General features: G+C 37.3%; 1 protein-coding gene across 1 annotated transcript; it reads right to left on the reverse strand.

The window, feature by feature from the left end:
- Positions 1–12,338: 12,338 nt before the first annotated feature.
- On the reverse strand, positions 12,339–13,676 carry LOC104236821 (uncharacterized). The gene has a single exon (XM_009790836.2). It carries the CDS (start codon positions 13,674–13,676, stop codon positions 12,339–12,341), a length of 1,338 nt encoding a protein of 445 aa, XP_009789138.2.
- Between the last annotated feature and the right edge of the window lie 11,432 nt (positions 13,677–25,108).

Here is a 25,108-nt window from a genome sequence, read left to right on the forward strand (position 1 = left end):
AATAAAATATGACGACATGAACATACATAGCAGGGGATGACCATACAATCAAGAAACTACATATAAGGTATGAGCTACCACGCTACTATGAAAGACTATACAACAAAAACTAGCCGACAAGGCATACCAAACTATACATGAGCCGACACCTGTCTATGAGCCTCTAAAAGAACATAAGTGTTGCAACATAGCCGGAACAGGGCCCCGACATACCCATAATGTCTATAACAAAAATTGCATACCAAGACCAAGGCAAGTCCGGAGAAGGGATCTCGCCAATCACCGCTGAACTGGACAGTCTACTGTGGTGGGGGAGCTGCACCTGTCTGTCTATCAGGACCTGCAGCACGACATGCAGCGTCCACAAATAAAAGGACGTCAGTACGAATAAAGTACTGAGTATGTAAGGCAAGGAACCATAAATACGATCAGTAATGTAAGCAAGGATAAAGAATATACCACCTGTAACATCTTAGTACCTCTGAGGGCTACTTACATGAAATGCATGATACATATGTATAAATACATAAACCTTTAAAGCATTCGCCTCTGTGGGCATCATCATCATCATATCGTACCCGGCCATAATAGGCTCGGTAGAATCGTACCCGGCCACGTGGAGCTCGGTAAAACCCAACTGATCAGTGGTTGCACAATAGGTGCCGTACCCGGCCAACTATAGCGTGGCTCGGTAGAGTAAAATAGATACATATATATAATGCATGCTCGACTCATGGAATCACATTCTAAACCTTTCGGAGTGACGTAAGGTCGGTATCCTCTGTACACGTTATTAGGACTAACTCTTCACTATGAACCTTATAAGAATCAGGAAGTACCAATAACATTGATAACATAAGAATAAGAGAAGCAACATTAACATCAATCGTTCCATAAGAGGGAAAACAATGTAAGTACTGCTAGCTTCTAAGAGTAGAGTATCTTTGGAAGCTCGTTCATTACATTATGTACAATCGGAGTCGTGCAAAAGAAGGAAAGGGATAGCCTCACATACCTTGTATATACTTCCCCAATCTCAAGCTATGCAATTGTCAAAACTCCTTAGTCTACAATAAGAGAAACGATACTATCGTTATCATTTAAGCGTCATAACTATTATATATCGACCACAACCTATTTTACGATGAAACGGACAGCACCTCCCCTATATATATGACCTCACACCATTCAAAATAGTCACCAAACAGCCCAAACAACATCAATAATAAACATATTGAGCCTCCCAATATAGTCCACACACAGCCTAATCACTCCATACATACGACGACCACCATAGTCGTGTCAAACAATCTGGAAATGTTACGAATAACTATCAGCCCATAACCCTACATATATATGGTGTTTCCCCACACCCTTCCTCCTCCAAAACTCCACAAGATAGTAGTAAAATACGCAGCCCAACAACAATGCAAAACAGTCCACAAAACAATAACATTACTACCAAACCTTTCGATATATATCTCACAAGTTCTAGCTTCAATGGCTTAGCCGCAACTTGGATAATCTTAAATACATATAGAGTAAGAGGTTCCTTACCTTTATACAGAAATAACAACTCCAATTTGACCTTAAATTTCCATGAAATATCCCTCCAATGCTGCCACACAACAAAAAAAATGAAACTAGCGATCAATTAGTGTTTTTCGGCACTAGAATCACTTTAGAAGGCTTGAAATCACCTAGGATTGATATTAAGAACATGAGGGAGTATTTACAGAACATAAACCCTTTAAAACAACCTCCCACACGGGCTGGAACGACACAAAAATGAGCAACAACAAGAAGAACAAGAGACTTACTAGCGCCACGGAATTCCCGACACTTGATTTGTGTTGTTTGCCCTTTTTGGGTCTTGAATCTTGAGAGAACCTTGAGAGGATGTTCCTAGGGTTCTAAGATCTGAAAATAGTGAAAAGAAATGACTTAAAACGGGTTGTAGTCATCCTATATAGGTCCAAATATCTTAAACCGACTTAGTGGGCCCCATAGAGAGGTGTTTGGCGCAGTCTCGCGAAAACGCGAATATCTCTCTACTCCGAGATCGTATCGATGAACGGTTTAATGCGTTGGAAACTAGACTCATAGATCTTTAATTTTGTGGGTAGATCACCCCGTAATTCCTTGTAAATTATGAGAAAAGATTAGAAATATTTGACCTAATGTTTAAGTAAAATTATGAACCTAAGTTGCGACAACTTTTGTCGACTTTTGTTTCATAACTCGTTTGACTTCAAGACTTATGATACGGATATTATATGATTAAAATACCTTAATAAATGACCTCTTGAGTGTATTAATCACCGCTAGATTACCTGAAAATACGAGTTACAACATCCTTGATTCGTTTAACTTCTAATACTGGTTAATCACCCTTATACACTCTTGTATCACTTAAGACCAATAGGATTGACTTCTTATCATCTCAAAGATAATTCCTTCTTGGATTTATGTTAACTAATATATGGCATGAACTAACACATGTGGATATGGGTTGTAACACCCTCCCCCCTTAGGAACATTCGTCCTCGAATGTAAGGGTTTATGGGGAGTTTAAATCATCGTGGATTCCAATGGAAATTTCCGATCAATTTTCCCCTATAAAATGGTCACTAGCAAAACTTGCAAGTAATTAAGCCCAACATATGGTTTCACAAGTCTACACAAAGCATTATGCGTATTTACATTATCTACATATCATCATTTTGTATTAAGGAGGAGTATTCTCAAATTATTGCTTATCTCATAGAGCCGTTTCTTCTTCCAATGTATCCTGTCTTCCACCAGCATCCTTGTTATCTTCATTCTGGAATAAGTAAGGGTATTTTAACTTCATCTCCTTTTCTGCTTCCCATGTCATTTCTTCCATATTTTTGTTCCTCCACAATACTTTGACGGAAGCTACATCTTTTGTTCTCAGCTTGCGGACTTGCCGATCTAATATCGCCACTGGCACTTCTTCATATGATAGGTCCTCTGTAACTTGTACATCTTTGATAGGGATGACTCGAGAAGGGTCTCCAATACATTTTCTCAACATAGATACATGGAATACCGGGTGAACAAATTCCAATTCGGATGGCAATTCTAACTCATAAGCAACCTGTCCAATCCGTCGAAGAATTTTATACGGCCCGATATACCTTGGACTCAGCTTACCTTTCTTCCCAAAACGCATAATACCCTTCATTGGTGAGATCCTCAGGAAAACCCAATCACCAACCTCAAACTCTAGATCACGACGTCGGACATCAGAATAAGATTTTTGCCTGCTTTGTGCCGTCCTCAATCGCTCCTGTATCACTTTCACCTTCTCAATAGCTTGGTGAATCAAATCTGGCCCATATAATTCTGTTTCACCGACTTCGAACCATCCAACTGGTGATCTACATCTCCTCCCGTATAGTGCCTCATATGGGGCCATTTTAATACTGGAATGGTAGCTATTGTTATAGGCGAATTCTATGAGTGGAAGATGATCATCCCAATTCCCCTTAAAATCTAGAACACATGCTCGTAGCATATCTTCCAGTGTCTGAATGGTACGTTCAGCCTGTCCGTCAGTCTGCGGATGAAATGCAGTGCTGAGATTTACTTGTGTGCCTAAACCCTTCTGGAAAGACCTCCAAAAGTTAGCCGTAAATTGAGCTCCTCGGTCTGATATAATAGATATGGGCACACCATGAAGCCTAACAATCTCCTTGATATACAACTTTGCATAATCTTCAGCCGCGTAAGTTGTCTTCACTGGCAGAAAATGGGCACATTTTGTAAGTCGATCAATTATCACCCAGATGGAGTCAAACTTATGATAAGAGCGAGGTAATCCAATAATGAAGTCCATATTAATCACCTCCCACTTCCAGGTCGGAATCTCTATATTTTGAAGCAATCCACCGGGTTTCTGATGTTCTATCTTTACTTGTTGACAATTGGGACACTGGGCTACAAATTCAGCAATAGACTTCTTCATATTATCCCACCAATACTGCTCCTTGACATCATGATACATCTTTGTCGAGCCGGGATGGATGGAATATCGGGATTGATGAATCTCATTCATAATCTTCTCTCGCAACCCTGCCACATTAGGCACACACAATCGGCTCTGGTATCTCAGTGCCCCATCTTTTCCGATCCTAAAAGCCATACTTTTACACTGTTGAATGCTTTCTCTTAATCGTACTAAGATAGGATCTTCATATTGTCGTGCTTTTACCTCGGCTACCAAAGATGATTCTGATGTATTCTGTACAGTAACACCTCCGTCATCAGAGTCTAACAATCTGATTCTCATATTGGCTAGCTGATGAATCTCTTTAATCAACCCCCATCTACCTGCCTCAATATGTACTAAGCTTCCCATTGATTTACGGCTGAGAGCGTCTGCCACAACATTGGCTTTACCGGGATGATACAATATCTCGACGTCGTAGTCTTTCAATAATTCAAGCCACCTACGCTGCCTCAAATTCAACTCTTTCTGCTTGAAGATGTATTGTAAACTCTTGTGATCTGTGTAGATGTCAACATGGACGCCGTATAAGTAGTGCCGCCATATCTTCAAAGCATATATTACTGCAGCCAATTCCAAATCATGGGTTGGATAATTCTTTTCATGCTTCTTCAATTGTCTTGATGCATAAGCAATCACATTCCCATGCTGCATCAATACGCACCCCAAACCTATACCTGAGGCATCACAATATACCACATAACCTTCTGTTCCTTCAGGAAGAGTGAGCACTGGTGCAGATGTCAATCGATTCTTCAACTCCTGAAAACTACGTTCACAAGTGTCAGACCACTGGAATTTGGTAGCTTTTTGTGTTAACTTAGTCAATGGTGATGATATAGAGGAAAATCCTTCTACAAACCGCCTATAATATCCTGCTAGCCCTAGGAAGCTGCGGACTTCTGATGGTGTTGTAGGTCTCGGCCAATTCTTTACTGCATCGATCTTCTGAGTGTCGACACTAATACCCTCATCAGATATCACATGGCCAAGGAATGCTACTGAGTTCAGCCAGAATTCACATTTGGAGAGCTTAGCATATAACTTACGATCCTGAAGCGTCTGTAATACTATCCGCAAGTGGCCCGCATGTTCCACCTCCGAACGAGAATACACTAGAATGTCATCAATGAATACAATCACGAACACATCAAGATAGGGCCTGAATATAGTATTCATGAGATCCATAAAAGCTGCTGGGGCATTTGTTAGCCCGAACGACATCACCAAGAACTCAAAGTGCCCATATCTTGTCCGGAAGGCCGTCTTTGGAATATCCTTCTCCCTAACCCTCACCTGATGATACCCTGAACGTAAATCAATCTTAGAGAAATACTTGGCACCCTGGAGTTGGTCAAACAGGTCATCAATTCTTGGAAGTGGATACTTGTTCTTTATAGTAGACTTATTCAACTGTCGATAGTCGATACACATCCGTAACGACCCGTCTTTCTTCCGCACGAATAGGACTGGTGCACCCCAAGGTGAAGTGCTAGGCCTAATAAAGCCCTTATCCAGCAAGTCCTTCAACTGCACCTTCAACTCTCGCAACTCTGCCGGGGCCATTCTGTATGGAGGAATAGAGATCGGTTGAGTGTCAGGCAACACATCAATGCTAAACTCAATCTCCCTTTCAGGAGGAAGGCCCGGGAGTTCATCTGGGAAAACATCTGGGAATTCGTTAACCACAGGGATTGATTGTAAAGTAGGCGGTTTCGCCTCCGCATCCCTAACGCGAACGAGATGATAAATGTAACCTTTTGAGATCATTTTCCTTGCCTTAAGATAGGAAATAAACCTACCTTTCGGTGTAGCAATGTTCCCTTTCCATTCAATGACGGGTTCACCCGGAAATTGGAACCTAACCATCTTCGTACGACAGTCAACATTTGCATAGCATGAGGCCAACCAGTCCATTCCCATTATCACATCAAAATCAACCATTTCTAACTCAAATAAATTTGCCGAGGTTTGACGACTACAAATCATCACAGTGCAACCTCTATATACCCTTCTAGCAATCACAGAATCTCCTATCGGAGTAGATACCGCAAGGGGTTTACTTATCAATTCAGGTTCAATGCCAAACTTATTAGCCACAAAGGGTGTAACATATGATAATGTAGATCCCGGATCAATCAGCGCATATACATCATAAGAAAATACAGATATAATACCTGTAACAACATCTGGAGACGACTCGAGATCCTGTCGACCTACTAGAGCATAGGTTCGATTTTGAGCACCACTCGAACTCGGCACTGCACCTCTACCCCTACCACGACCTGTCGACTGCTGAAAACCCCGTGCTGGAGGTCGAACTGATGAGGAAGAACCAGACACAGATCCAGTCGGCTGAGCCATACCATCACCTCCTCTATTAGGACAATCCCGCATCATATGGCCAGGCTGCCCGCACGAATAGCATGCATCAGAACCTCGACGACACAGTCCAAAGTGGGCCTTGCCGCACTGATCACAATGTGGTGTTGGGGGTCTCATCTGACTAGTATCCCTGTGATGTTGCGAGCCAGATGCCCGCGAACTCTGACCTGGACCAGAATAGGATCGATCATATCGAGGCCTCTGAAACTGTGGAGGAGCACTAGCTACAGGTGGCGCCGAACTCCTCGAAAACTGTGGCCTGATGCGGCCTCTGAAGTCATCAGAATACCCTGCAAATCTCGCCCTCTTATGCTGGCCTCTATCCTGCTCCCTAACTGCCCTCTGCTGGCGCTTACGATCCTCTAGGGTCTGGGCATAAGCTTGAATACGGGAAATATCCATGCCCTCCACCAAGGAGGCTGTCGTACACTCATTTATTAGATGTGGTCCCAACCCATTCACGAACATATGCACCCTATCACTCATCTCGGCCACCATATGGGGAGCATACCTTGCCAAAGAATCAAACTGCATACTGTACTCTCGCACACTCATATTACCTTGTCTAAGGTTCAAGAACTTATCAGCTCTAGCTCGTCGTATCTCAACTGGCAAGTAGTGACGAAGAAAGGCCTCAGAAAATTCCTTCCACACAGCTGGAGGAGGGTTCGGACCCCTGGATCTCTCCCAACTATCATACCAGAGAACCGCTAAATCCCGTAGCCGATAAGAAGCCAACTCTACTGCCTCTGTATCACTAACATGCATAACCCGAAGTGTACGATGAACCTGGTCAATAAAAGTCTGTGGGTCCTCCTTGGGGTCTGATCCGGTAAACACTGGAGGGTCTAAATTAATAAAATCACGAACTCTTGTACTAACTGGTTTCTCAGCAGCACCTGTATTCTGCCTCTGAGCCTGAGCAGCTACCAAGCTAGTCAATAACTGCAAAGCACTCTGCATATCCTTGTCTGGAGTGCCAGACGGAGGAACTGGAGGCGCTGGGTGCCTTCTAATACCCTCTGGAGGAGATGGAGTAGATAAGGTATGAGAGGGCATCTCACTTTGAGCCTCACTTTGTCCTGCTCTGACTTGGGGCACCTGACTGGTACCCTCTCCCGCTGCTGTATCAAGCCGTCTACTAATCGTTTGCTTCCTAGTCGAAGGCATCACTGAAAAAAAACAAGGTGAATATTAGAGACGAACACTTACGACTCAACTCTACGCACGATCTAGATTCAGGAAGAAGGTAACAACCCTAGATGTCATGTAGCCTCCTGATTATAAATGTGGCGCGCTACACATCCATAATCAAGACTCTACTAGACACGGCTCATAGACAACCCCTAGGACAGACTTGCTCTGATACCAAGTTTGTCACGACCCAAACTGAAGGGCCATGACTAGCACCCGACCACACTTGCCGAGCACCAACGTACATTTCATCTAACCTTCATTATTATCTTTTAAGGCTAAAGAGATCAATATAAATGGTAGACCTAGATCATGGACAACCAGCAATAAAATATGACGGCATGAACATACATAGCAGGGGATGACCAGACAATCAAGAAACTACATATAAGGTATGAGCTACCACGCTACTATGAAAGACTATACAACAAAAACTAGCCGACAAGGCATACCAAACTATACATGAGCCGACACCTGTCTATGAGCCTCTAAAAGAACATAAGTGTTGCAACATAGCCGGAACAGGGCCCCGACATACCCATAATGTCTATAACAAAAATTGCATACCAAGACCAAGGCAAGTCCGGAGAAGGGATCTCGCCAATCACCGCTGAACTGGACAGTCTACTGTGGTGGGGGAGCTGCACCTGTCTGTCTATCAGGACCTGCAGCACGACATGCAGCGTCCACAAATAAAAGGACGTCAGTACGAATAAAGTACTGAGTATGTAAGGCAAGGAACCATAAATACGATCAGTAATGTAAGCAAGGATAAAGAATATACCACCTGTAACATCTTAGTACCTCTGAGGGCTACTTACATGAAATGCATGATACATATGTATAAATACATAAACCTTTAAAGTATTCGCCTCTGTGGGCATCATCATCATCATATCGTACCCGGCCATAATAGGCTCGGTAGAATCGTACCCGGCCACGTGGAGCTCGGTAAAACCCAACTGATCAGTGGTTGCACAATAGGTGCCGTACCCAGCCAACTATAGCGTGGCTCGGTAGAGTAAAATAGATACATATATATAATGCATGCTCGACTCATGGAATCACATTCTAAACCTTTCGGAGTGACGTAAGGTCGGTATCCTCTGTACACGTTATTAGGACTAACTCTTCACTATGAACCTTATAAGAATCAGGAAGTACCAATAACATTGATAACATAAGAATAAGAGAAGCAACATTAACATCAATCGTTCCATAAGAGGGAAAACAATGTAAGTACTGCTAGCTTCTAAGAGTAGAGTATCTTTGGAAGCTCGTTCATTACATTATGTACAATCGGAGTCGTGCAAAAGAAGGAAAGGGATAGCCTCACATACCTTGTATATACTTCCCCAATCTCAAGCTATGCAATTGTCAAAACTCCTTAGTCTACAATAAGAGAAACGATACTATCGTTATCATTTAAGCGTCATAACTATTATGTATCGACCACAACCTATTTTACGATGAAACGGACAACACCTCCCCTATATATATGACCTCACACCATTCAAAATAGTCACCAAACAGCCCAAACAACATCAATAATAAACATATTGAGCCTCCCAATATAGTCCACACACAGCCTAATCACTCCATACATACGACGACCACCATAGTCGTGTCAAACAATCTGGAAATGTTACGAATAACTATCAGCCCATAACCCTACATATATATGGTGTTTCCCCACACCCTTCCTCCTCCAAAACTCCACAAGATAGTAGTAAAATACGCAGCCCAACAACAACGCAAAACAGTCCACAAAACAATAACATTACTACCAAACCTTTCGATATATATCTCACAAGTTCTAGCTTCAATGGCTTAGCCGCAACTTGGATAATCTTAAATACATATAGAGTAAGAGGTTCCTTACCTTTATACAGAAAGAACAACTCCAATTTGACCTTAAATTTCCATGAAATATCCCTCCAATGCTGCCACACAACAAAAAAAACGAAACTAGCGATCAATTAGTGTTTTTCGGCACTAGAATCACTTTAGAAGGCTTGAAATCACCTAGGATTGATATTAAGAACATGAGGGAGTATTTACAGAACATAAACCCTTTAAAACAACCTCCCACACGGGCTGGAACGACACAAAAATGAGCAACAACAAGAAGAACAAGAGACTTACTAGCGCCACGGAATTCCCGACACTTGATTTGTGTTGTTTGCCCTTTTTTGGGTCTTGAATCTTGAGAGAACCTTGAGAGGATGTTCCTAGGGTTCTAAGGTCTGAAAATAGTGAAAAGAAATGACTTAAAACGGGTTGGAGGCATCCTATATAGGTCCAAATATCTTAAACCGACTTAGTGGGCCCCATAGAGAGGTGCTTGGCGCAGTCTCGCGAAAATGCGAATATCTCTCTACTCCGAGATCGTATCGATGAACGGTTTAATGCGTTGGAAACTAGACTCATAGATATTTAATTTGGTGGGTAGATCACCCCGTAATTCCTTGTAAATTATGAGAAAAGATTAGAAACATTTTACCTAATGTTTAAGTAAAATTATGAACCTAAGTTGCGACAACTTTTGTCGACTTTTGTTTCATAACTCGTTTGACTTCAAGACTTATGATACGGATATTATATGATTAAAATACCTTAATAAATGACCTCTTGAGTGTATTAAGCACCGCTAGATTACCTGAAAATACGAGTTACAACATCCTTGATTCGTTTAACTTCTAATACTGGTTAATCACCCTTATACACTCTTGTATCACTTAAGACCAATAGGATTGACTTCTTATCATCTCAAAGATAATTCCTTCTTGGATTTATGTTAACTAATATATGGCATGAACTAACACATGTGGATATGGGTTGTAACATATAATATAACATGGCTCCCCATACAACAACTACTATCTCCTTCTGAACTTGGTTCCATCTTCTTCTTTGGATTCATTTGATCACCTTATTTGCTTCATTATTCTGAATTTTGATACCCAACCAGCTACTCAACTTTTCTCTGAGGCATGCTATCCATTTGCATTGTCCAAAAAGGTGAGTCTGAGTCTCCACCTGATTCTGCTCACATAAGCAACACTTGTGATCTTCTACCTTTAACTATAATCTCTGCATCCTTTCTTTGGTTAGCATTTTATTTTGACATGCCAACCATACAATAAATCTCTGTTTAGGAAGCATTATTTTACTTCATATTAGCTTTACTTCCCTTGTATTAGACAGAGCCCCAACATATGTTGATAGCTCTTTGACATAGAGTATTCTCCTGATTTTGACAGCATGTATTTGTCACCTTGATACCATTATGCCATTTGAAGCTTGGGAGTGTTCAATTTCTTCCAATACCAGCTACAGTCTGCTGGTGATTGGTGGTCCCATATATTTGCCATATCCTTTATGTATACATTGTTAACTCATTTGACCCATATAATGTCTTTTTTCCTAGTTAATTGCCATAGTAGTTTACCTACTGCAGCAATATTCCATTTACAGCAGCTTTTGATGTTTAACCCTCCATTCTGTTTAGGAATACAGACCTTATCCCAAGCTACTAGGTTAACCTTCCTTTTGTCTTCAGTGGCTCCCCACAAGAAGTCCCTGCATTTCTTGTCCACAAGCTTTACCACACTTTGAGGCAGAATAAACACAGCACTCCAAAAGTTTTATATAGAAAATAGAACAGCCATTATTATTTGCAATCTCCCAGCATATGACAGTTGCCTTATGTAAGCAGTAATTTTGCTTGTGATCTTGTCTACTTGTTGCTTGTAATCCATCTTATTCCACTTCTTTGATGTAAAAGGAAGGCCTAAGTACCTTATAGGAAAGGTCCATAGTGTGAATTCAGTAATCTTCAACATATCATGCATTGTCTCCTCATCAACCCCTGCTACAAACATGCTAGATTTGTCTATGTTTGCTTCCAAACCTGTGGCATCACTGAAATGCTGTAATGCCTCCATTACTCTAGCTATGGATTTCAGATTTTCTTTGCAGAAAATCATCAAATCATCTGCAAATACTAAGTGAGTTAACTTTGTCTCCTTGCACATGGGGTGGTATCTGAAGTCAGGAAGTTCACTCATCTTACCAAGAACCCTTGACAGGTATTCCATAACTAGAAAAAATAATAGAGTTGAGATAGGATCCCCTTGCCTAAGCCCCCTTCTACCTTCAAAGTAGCCATGGTTTTCACTATTAATTCTTATAGAGAATTGTGTTGTAGTCATACAAGTCATCACCAGTTTAGTGAATGATTCTGGAAATCCAAATCCTCTCAAAGCTTCCTCTATGAAATCCTAGTTGATCATATCATATGCCTTCCTCAAATCAATTTTCATAAGGCACATAGGGGGTGTTTTCCTATTATAGTGTCTCAGTAAATCATGGCATATAAGGACATTATGAATTAGTGATCTACCTTCAACAAAAGTTGTTTGGTTCTCAGCTACTAGTATTGATACAGCTCTCTTAAGCCTCTTGCACAACATCTTAGAAATGCATTTTTATATGACATTGCAGCAAGAAATTGGTCTGAATTGACTTGCAAACTCTAGGACTCGGACTTTGGGAATCAAGGATATTACTGTTGAGTTTACTTGCCTTAACAGTTTTCCATTCTCCATGAATTCCAATAAGCAGTAGTCACATCATTACCAATGATATTCCAAGCTTCCCTATAAAATCTACTTCCATAACTATCTGGGCCTGGACTTTTGTTCACATCTATACTGAACATAGCCTATTTCACTTCCTTGACTGTGTATGGTTGTATGAGTTCCATCTGCTGTGAAGCATTCAGTGTAGTGCAATTCTTCAGAAAGCTATGAAATGTTTTTGCTCTTCTTCTTCCTTCCTTGCTTAGCATAGTTTCATAGTAGTCTACCAGAACATTTGTTTTGCTTGCATTATCTGTAGTTAATTCCCCATGGTGATCCTTGATCTGTATAATGGCTTGTTGGAGTCTTTTGTGTCTGATTACTGAGTAGAAATATCTGATGTTGTCACCTCCTAGCTTAATCCAGCTTGCTTTGCTCCTTTGCAATAAAAACATTTTAGCTAGATAAGAGGAATTCCTGAATTTATGATACATGATTGTCTCCTGTTCTTGTAAAGCTTTGTTAGAGGGGTCAGAATGCAATCTATTTTGAGCTTGGTTTAGAGCTGCCCTATCTTCCTCTGCCTCTACTAAGATATTCCTGAAGTGTTGATGATTGAGCTTTTTCAGTGCCTTCTTTAGTAACTTCAATTTCTTAACTACTTGGAACATACTATACCATGCTACTTGTTGTTGCCAACCTTGTGTCACAACCTCTTTAAACTGAGGATGTAGAGCCCACACATTACAGTATTTAAAAGTTTTATCCCTCTTCCCCCCTCCTGTATCTTTACTTATTCTCAGTGGACAATGATCACTTATTCCCTCCACTAAATATATAGCTTGAATCACTGGCATATAATCCATCCACTCTCTATTTACAAAAGCCCAGTCAATCTTTGAAAAGACTCTATTATCACCATATTTGTCATTCCATGTGTATCTACTACCTCCACATGGTAACTCCATGAGTTCACAAGTGTCAATACACTCTTGGAAATCCACCACTTCACACATAGTAACAGGATTTCCTCCTATTCTATCATCTGCTAGCAGGACAGAGTTGAAATCTCCTGTTACCAACCATGGTTGCTTAATTCCTCCACTCATACTTTCTAAATGTTGCCATAAACTTCTTCTTTCTTCCCTTGTATTAAAAGCATACACAACTGTAATATAAAATTCCTTCTGCAGAACAACATCTGTAACCAGGCCGGTTATACTTTGGGCAGTACCACTTATGTACTTGACCTGATAGTAATCAGGTCTCCATGCTACAACTACTCGACCATTATAATGGTGATCCAGATTTGTAATATACTTCCATCCTCCAAACATATTATTTATTACTTTCTCCATATTGCCAGTTTTCACCTTAGTCTCAAGCAAGTTTACTAAACCTATATTTTCATTAGTACATAGGAGTTTTACCTCCTTTTGTTTGTTAGGAGTATTTAAGCCCCTAACATTCCAGCTTAGCATGTTATCCATGGCCTTTTGGAGATAGGACAGTGCCTCCCCCATTTGAAACTTGTCTGCTTTGTAATTGTCTATTTGTGATGCTCTCACTTAGCACACTGAAGGTGTTATGTCCTGCTGAAAACTGTTGTATTTGTTCCTTAGGATACTTCCTTGTGTTATGAGGTGTCACCCATCCTTCTGCATTCATATTTCCTCCTATTGTTTTTGTTGGCTCCTTCTCCTCTATTGGCTTTGTGATTTCAACTCTTGTTACTGCTTCTACTTTGTTCTCTTCCTTCTCTTTATTTGTGTCTTTTCCTTCTGGCTCAACATTTTGTTGTTTTGGAGGAACTGTTTGCTTCTTCCTTCTACATTCTTCCTCTAAGTGACCATACTTGTGACAATGTTTACATAAAACTGGCTTCCAGTCATATTGGATTCTCTGTTCAATCAAAACCCCTTTTTCATTCCTGAATCTCACCTTATTAGGCAGAGGAGAGTCCACAGCTACCTCAATAAGGAGTCTAACAAAGTTGAGACATATCTTGTTCTTTGTATTCTTATCCACCATAAGAGGCTTGCCTATCATGCTTCATGTCTTGATAAGCCCTTTAGGACCTCAATACTTGAAATCCAATCCAGGTAGTTTCACCCAAATTGGGACAGTATAGAGTTCCTCCCTGGTAAACTCCATATCCTTATGTCATTCCTTGACAATAAATGGTTTATTGTCAAAATGATATATCCCTCCCTGCAGTACCTCATCTTTCCCAATCACATTGTCAAACCTCACCATAACTATCCCATTTTTCAGCATTGAGACCTTGTTAATGCCATATTTGCCCCACTGTTTTTGTATATAACTGTTAAGCACATTGGAGGGAGGGTGTGCTCCCAGCACATAGCAGACAATGGTATTCTTCCAGAAATCAATTTCAGAAATAATATCCTCCAGTTCGATCTCACAAATTGTTGTTTCTCCATGCTTACTTGGATTCACATACTCCAATTTGAAGCCAACATTTGCAACTTTTGTGATATCAAAGTTTTCCCAAATTGATTTCTTTGCCCTAGTTTTTACTACTTTCAGCTTCATCTGCCCATGATTTCCCGCCCGTGTTGTTTTGCACCTGATTTTTCCCAGATTGTTGTATTCCTTCCTCCCATTCCTACAAAGCCCTTTTCAATTTTTCCATTTTTCCCACAACTTCATTTTCCTCCGCCATTACTATTCCATTAGAGCTAGCCATTACTGTATCATTGGAGATTGCTTCAATTGCTAAATCTATCTCCGATTGTGATGGTAATTCAATTCTGCATGTCACTTCTTGTTGATTATCTTCCTTCTCCTTGCCTCGAATTTGCTCAATTTCAATTTCCTTGGTCACCATTTTTAGGTTTTGACTGTTACTGCAATTCACCATTACTTCCTGATTTACTTGATTTCCTCGCTTCTTCATCGGATTTGTAGCTTGTCTACATGATTCTTTTGCTTCGATCATCTTATTTGAGTCCTCTTCCCCATGGATGCACACGTTTAGCTAACATGCGTCGAGAGAGAAACAGAGTTCGCGTCCCAGTCTTGTTATTATTATGTCAAAATGCATTATTGTTTATGTTAATTTGCATACTAATATTATTGCTAATGTTTTTTATTTGGATTAATGCTTCATTGCTAGTTGCTAACGCAATTAATAATTTGACGTCGTATATTGGGTGTTATAAAGGACGGCTTGGCCCCCAGATATCAGGAGGCTGCACTAATCACGGAGTTGAATCTTAGATTTGGCTCCCTAGTTTATTAATTTCATACAGTCTTGTTTTGCTAATATATATATATATTAAAGTTATAAAGTTGCCATAAATAATTGATTATGTAGTTAAGCCAAGTGACAAACTAATAAATATCAATAGTATATGGTAATTGTATTCTATATTTGACTATGTTAGTCAAATATATATATATATATATTCTATATTTGATTATGTTAGTCAAATATATATATAAAAATTTAAATTTGAATTAAAATAAAAAAAATATCTTTTATTACCATGTTATCATACTTAATTCGGTTAGTGATCATATGCAATTATATTAGGAACTTTTGTTATCTTAATTCAGATTATGTAAATTCCACTTCGCCTCTAGCAAAAATAAATAAATAATACTCCATATAACTATAAACTCTTTTACATTTAAAATCTTATAATTATAATTCTTTAAAACACTATAGCTAGATTTGAATAAAGCGAATTTCTTTTAAAATAAATATAATATATAAGGTACACGTCTATGTTTATAACAAAAAAAAAAGTTTAAAAGTTGATAAAAATTTAATTGCATATATAATGAAGTAAACCTACATGCTGGAGAAAGAAACATTACAAAAATCAATCAATATTCAACACAAGTTTTTTTTTCTTTTTGAAAAATATTTGTTTGAAGAGTCAATTTATATAAAGGACATCAAACAAATAACAAAACTTTGACTATATAATTGATTAATTTCTATTTAACACCTTCTAGGAATTGAAGGATATAAGCCGACCTCTTCATTTAGCTGCAGTCAAACCAACATTGCAAGGGTGTAGTATTTTTTTCATTGAAAAATATTAGTTTTGAATCATTAGATTATGTGAAAGATTTTTTTCTCGAATTCAAAAGGAGGAATATTGGTTTCTAATTGATAGTTTCTATAGCGATTTTCAAGTGTAACGAAAAGTATATTTAAAAAAAAAATTGGTATGACGTGAAATAGTTATTTTTAAAATGTAAACAAATTATTTTGAAATGGGATTATTTTTTAAATTATAATGTAATTTTTAAAATAAAAGATAAGATATTTTTAAATTTTAGTAGAGAGTTTTTAAAATAATTATAATAGAAGTCATAGATAAAATAAAGAAACCAAAATCTTATGGATTATTACATAAATATCCGGCCAGATTTATTATTTACTTTTTATAGCTAATATACATAGATGATATACCTATTACACACGATTATACACATGTTACATATGAATTATAAATAAATTACACATCCTCAATTTTTTAGTTTAAGTGGTTGGGTGAGCTCCTGTTTTGGTTGATAAGATAAAGCCAAAAGAAAAATATGACAAAAATTTCAACCAAAGATTAAAAATATAAATAGAGTTCTTATGTGGACAATTTCTATTAAAACTCATCATTTTATTACGAAATAACTTAATTTTGTGTAACAAAAGAAAGAAAAACATAAAAAAAAATAGGATAAAAGAAAATAAATATAGAAAAAATGTATGAAAAAATTAAAAACCAGAAATAAGAGACGACAACGAATTTCTTCTTCTGTTTCATCTTTGTTGAGTGTAAAAAATTTGGAAGATGATCTCATCGATTTCAAATATTTTTTTCAACTCAAATACATAGATTATAAGATAAGGATATCTTAGAATATTTTTTTATTTACATTGTGTGTCGTTTTTAAAAAAATCACTATTGCTAACAAAGTGATATGATGTACGAATTTGAATTTAATTATAATTTAAGTAGTTTGTATTGAGGTTAAGCCAAATATGGTGAGAAAATTGCTTAGCAATTTTAAGACAATATATGCAATGTTATATAATAACAATCAATTAATCTAACATTTAATGATTCAAAGAACAAAAAATCTGAATATGTAAGGGTATTCAAAATTTGAAATTTGTGGCTAGAGATATCGATAAACTCAAAATGGAGTCATACTGAAATAAAATTTACCGACTAAAGAATCATTTAAATTTTTTGCTAGCCGATTAAAGTAAATTTTAAATTAAGGATAATATCTTCACTTGCATCATTATAAAAATAATTATTTTATTGAAATATATATAATGTTGTAGAAATTAAAATTTTAAAATAGAAATATTTTTTTAAACATAATAGCATACCAAATAAGAATTTAAGTAGTAGTAAAAGAGTCACGTCGTAACCAAAGAATCGTTCATATTGTGCCAACCTTTGTGCTTTTCCAGAGCTCATACATACGAGTTATTATTTCGTGACTATTTTTAGGTTCCAATGACACTAATAAGAATGGTGCAAAAATAAAATTATTACTACGAGATTTGAGAAAATGTTAGCCTTTTTTCATGTAGTGTTTCATAAACAATATCTAAAGATTATCTATAATTACCTAGATCGTTTAAATTTTAAGGTTATTTACATATAATTCAAATAACTCACATATTTAACATGGTTAATGTCAAATATCAAAATGGAGTCATACTAGAAAGAAAATCACTGGCTAAAGAACTTTTTAAATTTTAGATAACCGACTAAAATGAGTTTTGAATTAAGGATAATATTTTCACTTACGTTGTTCATATAACTATTATTGAAAAATAAAATTTTAGAAACTGAAATTTAAAATAGAAATAATTTTAGAATATATCAACACACCAAATAAGAGTTCAAGCTGTAGTAAAAGAGTCAAGTCGTATCCAAAGAGTCCTTCATAATCTTAACCTTTGATTGTTTTGCCATAAATATGAGTTATTATTTTACTTTCTGACTATTTTTTTTTATCCAATGACACCGGCGAGAATGGTACCAAAAAAGAAAAATAGAATTATAACTAGGAGATTTGAGAAATGTTTAATCATTTTCATGTCTTAATTAATATCCAATGATTATCTATATTTATCGAGAAGATTTAAATTTTAAGATTTTTTACGTATAATCCAAATAACTCAAATATTTAATATGGTTAGTGTCCGCGCATCTGCGCGGGTGCTAATACTAGTATAATCAATATAATCTAACTGCATATCTCGTACGCTCAACAGTGCAATGCGATATTATCGGCCATATAATATTATAAGGATTTAAGTTATATATTGAGTAAAAAATTTATTTGTGTGATCAATGTAACTTAATTTATTATAACATGTTATTTATCATTTTTATTATACTAGTCTCTATATTCGTGCGATGTACAAGTATCTTTAGGTATTAAAGATAGAACTACTTACAGAATTCTTGAAGCAATTCTATTCTCAACCAAAGTCTTGTCCTCTTTAGTTTGGATACTTTTGGACATTTTTTTTGTTATTATCCAACGTGAAATCGTTAAGTTCAATTCAAATTCGTTTTCCTACCTAACTTTACCTTTTTCTAGTAACTCCTATCTTAACTATAATTCTTAATTATGTATTCAACTAAAAGTTAACTTAGTGAATAGGCAAAGTCTTCGATTTTACAATTTTGTTCATCTTAGAATTGTCTCTTTTAACACTAATTTATGTTTTGGAAGATACAAAAGTTTGATCAATATTTTGTAGGATATTTTTGTCATTCAATTAGTTCATCTAAAGTTTAAAATATAAATGGTAGTTATAATTTATCCAATATAATGAAAATGTAATTAAATTTTCCAACACGAAATTATCTTTTGAAAAAAAAAAAACTATCGGTAAGGCATTTATCGTTGTTACTCATTAGAACTTGTTAACTATAATTAGGATAGTTTCAATGTAGTTCGTCATAAGTTTCTGGACTTCTTTTAAATCTAGCTGAATTCATTGGACGGGAGGACTTCAATTGGACAACAATAAATAATTGTTGTATGTATATGGTTTTGGAAAAAAGAAAAAATTCTATCGAGATAAAATGAACCAGAGGGAGTATTATAAGATATATATAATATATTTTGAAGGATTAAAATCCTAAGAATTTACTCCCTACACAATTCTCAGCCGTATGTGTTCAAAGTAAATATAACTCTCCATAATTGGTCCAAATTGCTTTCATCCTTATAGAATTGGTTTGGTTTTAGAATTGTAAATAATATGTAGGACACGATATCCCAAATAGCTAAAAGGTTGGCACTTGATTAAGATTAGAAGTTCTATATAAATTTATATTACATAAAGGTTATTACAATTTCACTATGAAATTATTTTTTGAATAGATAACTTAACTATCAGTTGACATAAAAGTTACTTAATATTTTAAGAATATTTTAATCGTTCAACATTTAGCGTGTAACATCCATACATTTATAACAATATAGAATAGATATAGATAGATAGATAGATATAGATTTATATAAGAAAATTATACATTAAATTGTTAAAATTTTAACAAATTATGTAGAACAGAAATAAAGTATACAAAAATTTACCACACAATTACTATACATGTATAATTAAATAGGGAGAGATTTTTTTACAAATCAAATAATGTATGATCATAGAAAATTTACAAAATTACCTATCAATAGTTCAAAATAAAAAAAAAAATCGCGTGCCTTGATATTATATAATTAAAATAAAAGTTAATAGCTTATATAAATTTTGATAGTCGAAAACGAAGAAGCGGAGAAATTAGAGTTGGAAGTTGCCAACTTGAATTGGGAACGACTTCCGATTCATGGTGGATTGATCAAAATTCTAAGTAGGCAGAAGTTTAGTTGAATGGAGATGTCGAAATATTTGGTAAAGTTAAATTTACAATTTTCTCCAATGAATGAATTTAGCTTTGTAAGGGCAAAATAGTCGATTAATATTTTAAGAATATTTTTGTCGTTTAACATTTAGCGTGAAATATTCATGCTTTTATAATAATATAGTTAGATAGATTATCATCTAATGTAAAGTTACGTAGAGTTTGATACCGGAAACCAAATACTATTACTAATTCCTATACATGAATTTATGTATTATGTTATAGGGAATGAAACGCGAGACAATAATACCTATGTCAGTGATACATAAATAATAGTAGTTAAAGACAAAAATACCCTTAAATTTACGCAATTCTTACATTACAATTCATATATTATTCACCACATGACAATGATTGTTGTTATTCACTATATGAACAATCTTCATTAATCATTATGATTTCCGCATTATATTACTTAACCATAAACTAGACCATTATTTAATGGTCAGTGTATGGGTCAAAATTAGATCAGAGAAATTCGGCATGTGGAGACATAAGGTCGAGGTCGGACAGTCATCAATAGTCGAGGTCGGACAGTCATCAATAAGGCCGAGGTCGGACAGTCATCAATAAGGCCGAGGTCAGACATTCATCAATAAGGCCGAGGTCAGACAGTCATCAATAAGGCCGAGGTCGGACATCGATGAAATAGCTAGCTTGCTTTGGAATCCTCAAAGGGAATATTCTACTGAATATTCCCTCTAAATTGTATTTTTTTTAGGATTTTTTATGAATACCCCTTATAAATAGGAAAAGAGGACTTCCCAAAAAGGGGGCTCTCTCTCCCTCTCCATCTCTGTAGAAAATATATAAACATACCTCTTTAAAGAGATCAGAGGATCTGTGATCCCAGACCTTGATCAAATCCAAAAAGGGTCTTAAGGTTTATGTATCTGTTATCATTCATCTTTATCAAATAAAAGAGGACCCGCTTCACTCAAGATTGGGTGAATCTTTTCCTTTATTTATATTTTATTGCCATTTAATGTTACTTAATGCATCTCTCTTTATGCTATTAAATCTGGCCATAATCACTGTCATCATTTATACTCAGCTATATTTTTCTATTCATATTATTCATCTCGGATCTAGAATTAATTACCCTTAACTATGATTTACCCTCCATCTTCTTATTTAACTAGTTTAACAAAAAAGGTCTCATACTTTTTTGCTCAAATAATTTGGCGCCGTTTATGGGGATTTTCTAGTTAAAATTTTAGTTTATTCTAGATCCAAAATTCTATTCTAGCATAGTGAAGCTCTACGATGCAGACCTAAAAGTCCTTAAAGCATGTGCTAATACCAACATTTGAGCATGTTGATGAGACAGAACTTTACATCAATGAGTGATTAAGTGGACGCTATGATGTTCTGGGCCGCGACTCCGTTTTCATAATCTATTTGCTTTGTTTCATGGTACAAGCCCAACCCTTAGAAATAGGACCAAAAGAAACAAAAAAGAGAAATTGGGAACACCTCATATTCTCCAATGCAAGCAAAATTAAGCAAACTGAGACTCACCCAGGAAACACACAAAAGCAAACTGGGATTCACCCAGAAAACGCAGAAGCTAAGAGAAATTGGTGTTGCGGAAGCCAAATGTATAGAGTGTGAATAAGTCACAACTACTATACCAAAAATTATGACAACCACCAAATAATAAATAAGACAATAAAGCAATAATAAAGGGAACACCAGAATTTACGAGGTTCGGCTAATTTTGCCTACTCCTCGGACACAACCAAATATTTTATTCCACTCCAAAAATACAAGTGAAATAATACTAAAGAGAGAAGATACAAATGCCTTAAACAGATGAGAAGGCAAATGAGAGGTGTGTTTCAATCCTAAACATTAGGCCTTCTTTTATAGGGGAAAAATCCCCCCAAACTTAACTCCCAACCAATGTGGGACTTTGGCATTTTGCCAAACTTCAACAATTGGGACTCCCCAGAGGACACCCGAAACTCTCCAAAAAAAAAAGTAACAAAATCGAGTACATCAAGATCCGCTCTGATGTCTACAGACAGTATGGTAGCCTATGATTCGCCAAAAAAAGAGAGGTTGACCCCGTACGGCTAAGGGGCATTGCCAAAAAATAAGAGGTCGACCTCGTAAGACCAAGGGCCATCGCCAAAAAAGAAGAGGTCGACCTCGTTCGAACCACTACGGGTTAACATTTCGACCAGCTCGAAATAACTCCCCGTACGGCTAAGGACCATCATAAAAAAGAAGAGGTCGACCCCGTACGGCCAAGGGCCATTGCCAAAAAAGAAGAGGCCGACCTCGTTCGAACCACGACAAGATAACATTTAGACCAGCTCGAAATAACACCCCGTACGGCGAAGGGCCATCACCAAAAAAGAAGAGGTCGACCCCGTACGGCCAAGGGCCATCGCCAAAAAAAAGAGGTCGACCTCGTCCGAACCACGATGGGTTAACATTTCGACCAGCTCGAAATAAAACCCCTATGACCAAGGGCCATCGCCAAAAAGAAGAATTCAGCCTCGATCGAAACAACATTCGGCCTCGTCCGAATCAACATTCGGCCTCGTCCGAATCAACCTTCGGCCTCATCCAAATCAACACTCGGACTCGTCTGAATCAACATTCGACCTCATTCGAACCACGACGGGTTAAAATTTCGACCAGCTCGAAATAACACCCTACTGCTAAAGGCCATCGCCAAAAAGAAGAATTCGGCCTCGACCGAATCAACATTCGGCCTCGTCCGAATCAACCTCCGGCCTCGTTCGAGTCAACCTCCGGCCTCGTTCGAATCAACCTTCGGCCTCAACCGAATCAACCTTCGGCCTCGTCCGAATCGACATTCGGCCTCGTCCGAATCGACCTTCGGCCTCGTCCGAATCGACCTTCGACCTCGTCCGAATTCACATTCGGCGACCTTGCCCGAATTCACACTCGGCAACCTCGCTCGAATCAACTTTCGGCGACCTCGCCCGAATTCACATTCGGCGACCTCGTCAGAATTCACATTCGGCCTACTCGCCCGTCCAGATCCGAGGAAGTGAATGATCTCCTCCGATGCCGCCATCATTGCCAAAGCCGCCATCCCGGCCTCGACGGACTTCTCCAACTCTATCGTCTTCTCGATCGACCCATCACTCGAGTCATTGGCCCTGATCGAACTCTGCTAAAGTTCATCCTGCGGGGATACCACTTTGTAGTAAAGATTGGGACCTTCAGCCGCGATCCACACTAGTCGAACTCCCCATTCGAATTTCTCGAACTACGATTAATGAAGTTCGCTCATCGAGCTCGACCAAGAGACGACCCCAATAAGCGGAGGGACTAACTGTATAAGCTAAAATTAGATCCGAGAAATTCAGCACGCGGAGATATAAGGTCGAGGTTGGACAGTCATCAATAAGGCCGAGGTCGGACAGTCATCAATAAGGCTGAGGTCGGACATTCATCAATAAGGCCGAGATCGGACAACGATGAAATAGCTAGTTTGCTTTGGAATCCTCAAAGGGAATATTCTACTGAATATTCTCTCTAAATTGTACTTTTTTAGGATTTTCTATGGATACCCCTCATAAATAGGAAGACAGAACTTCCCAAAAAGGGGCTCTCTCTCCCTCTCCCTCTCTCTAGAAAACATGTAAATATACCTCTTTAAAGAGATCAGAGGATCTCTGATCCCAGATCTTGATCAGATCCAAAAAGAGTCTTAAGGTTCTTGTATCTGTTATCATTCATCTTTATCAAATAAAAGAGGATCCGCTCCACTCAAGATTGGGTGAATCTTTTCGTTTATTTACATTTTGTTGTCATTTAATGTTACTTAATGCATCTCTCTTTATGCTATTAAATCTGGCCATAATCACTGCCAGCATTTATACTCAGCTATATTTTTCTATTCATATTATTCATCTCGAATCTAGAATTAATTATCTTTAACTAGGATTTACCCCCTATTTTCTTATTTAATTAGTTTAACAAAAAAGATTTCGTACTTTTTTGCTCAAACAGCCAGCTTCAAAGATATATAAACAAATAAAATGGCACAGCCCCCTAAATCCTAATATATGAAATGAAACCAAAGATCGAAACAACCCGTTATATGTGAGGAAATATAACTATCTCTATCCGATCGGAACGATCCAAGGAAACATGTCAAAATTTTTAAGGAGGTGGTGTATAGCGTGGGGGGCAAAAAGTATAGTGGCCGTTGGGTAGTGGAATAGTGTAGCAGCAGTGATGTTACTAGTGGCCAATGACTATGGATAACAAGAAATGCAGCAACAACAGCAGCTAGAGAGCCACATTGTGTTTCATGAGTTAGGAGTGTGTGCGAGAGACAGACCAATGACAATTTTTTAGGATTTAGATGTCGTTAGTCTGCAATGCATATCTAATTCTATTTACGAGTATTTTTTCGTATATAATTTTTCCGGTCCACAATAAGTGACCATTTTATCTTTTATTTTGGTTCAAAATAGGTGTCCATTCATAATCAAGAAGCAATTTATTTTATTTTTTCAAAATTTGCCCTTATTTACATATATTTCAATATGTCAAGGTAACAATTAATTAAGGTTAATTTAGTGAATACATCTTTTTTTCCTCTAGAAGTTCGTATTTCCATAATGGGCATGCCAAAATTAAAACGGTCACTTATTATGGACCGGAGGGAGTATATAAAGATTGAGTTCTGCTTAATCCGTAACTGTATCCTTAGGGGTTGTTTGGTTGGGAAAGAAGTAATCCTAAGATTTATTATCCCTTATTTCACCCTCCTATAGGGATAAAAATAACACTACAATTATTAGGTGTTTGTCCAGATTTTCTTACCATAATTGGTTTTCCTATCTGATAAAGGAAAGGACAACATATTTACCATAATTGGGTTTTTCTTTTCCTAGAAGGAAAATATAATTCTTCCATGTTTCGCTAGTCCCTTTTCTTGTAGGAAAGGTTTGGAGTTCTATAAATTGAAGATCCGTCCTTCTCATTCA

This window comes from Nicotiana sylvestris, chromosome 2 (assembly GCF_000393655.2).
Source record: "Nicotiana sylvestris chromosome 2, ASM39365v2, whole genome shotgun sequence".
Classification (NCBI taxonomy): Eukaryota; Viridiplantae; Streptophyta; class Magnoliopsida; order Solanales; family Solanaceae; genus Nicotiana; species Nicotiana sylvestris.

Coding starts and splice junctions, on each gene's coding strand:
- LOC104236821 (XM_009790836.2), bottom strand. CDS start 13,676: ATGCTAAGCTGGAATGTTAGGGGCTTAAATACTCCTAACAAACAAAAG.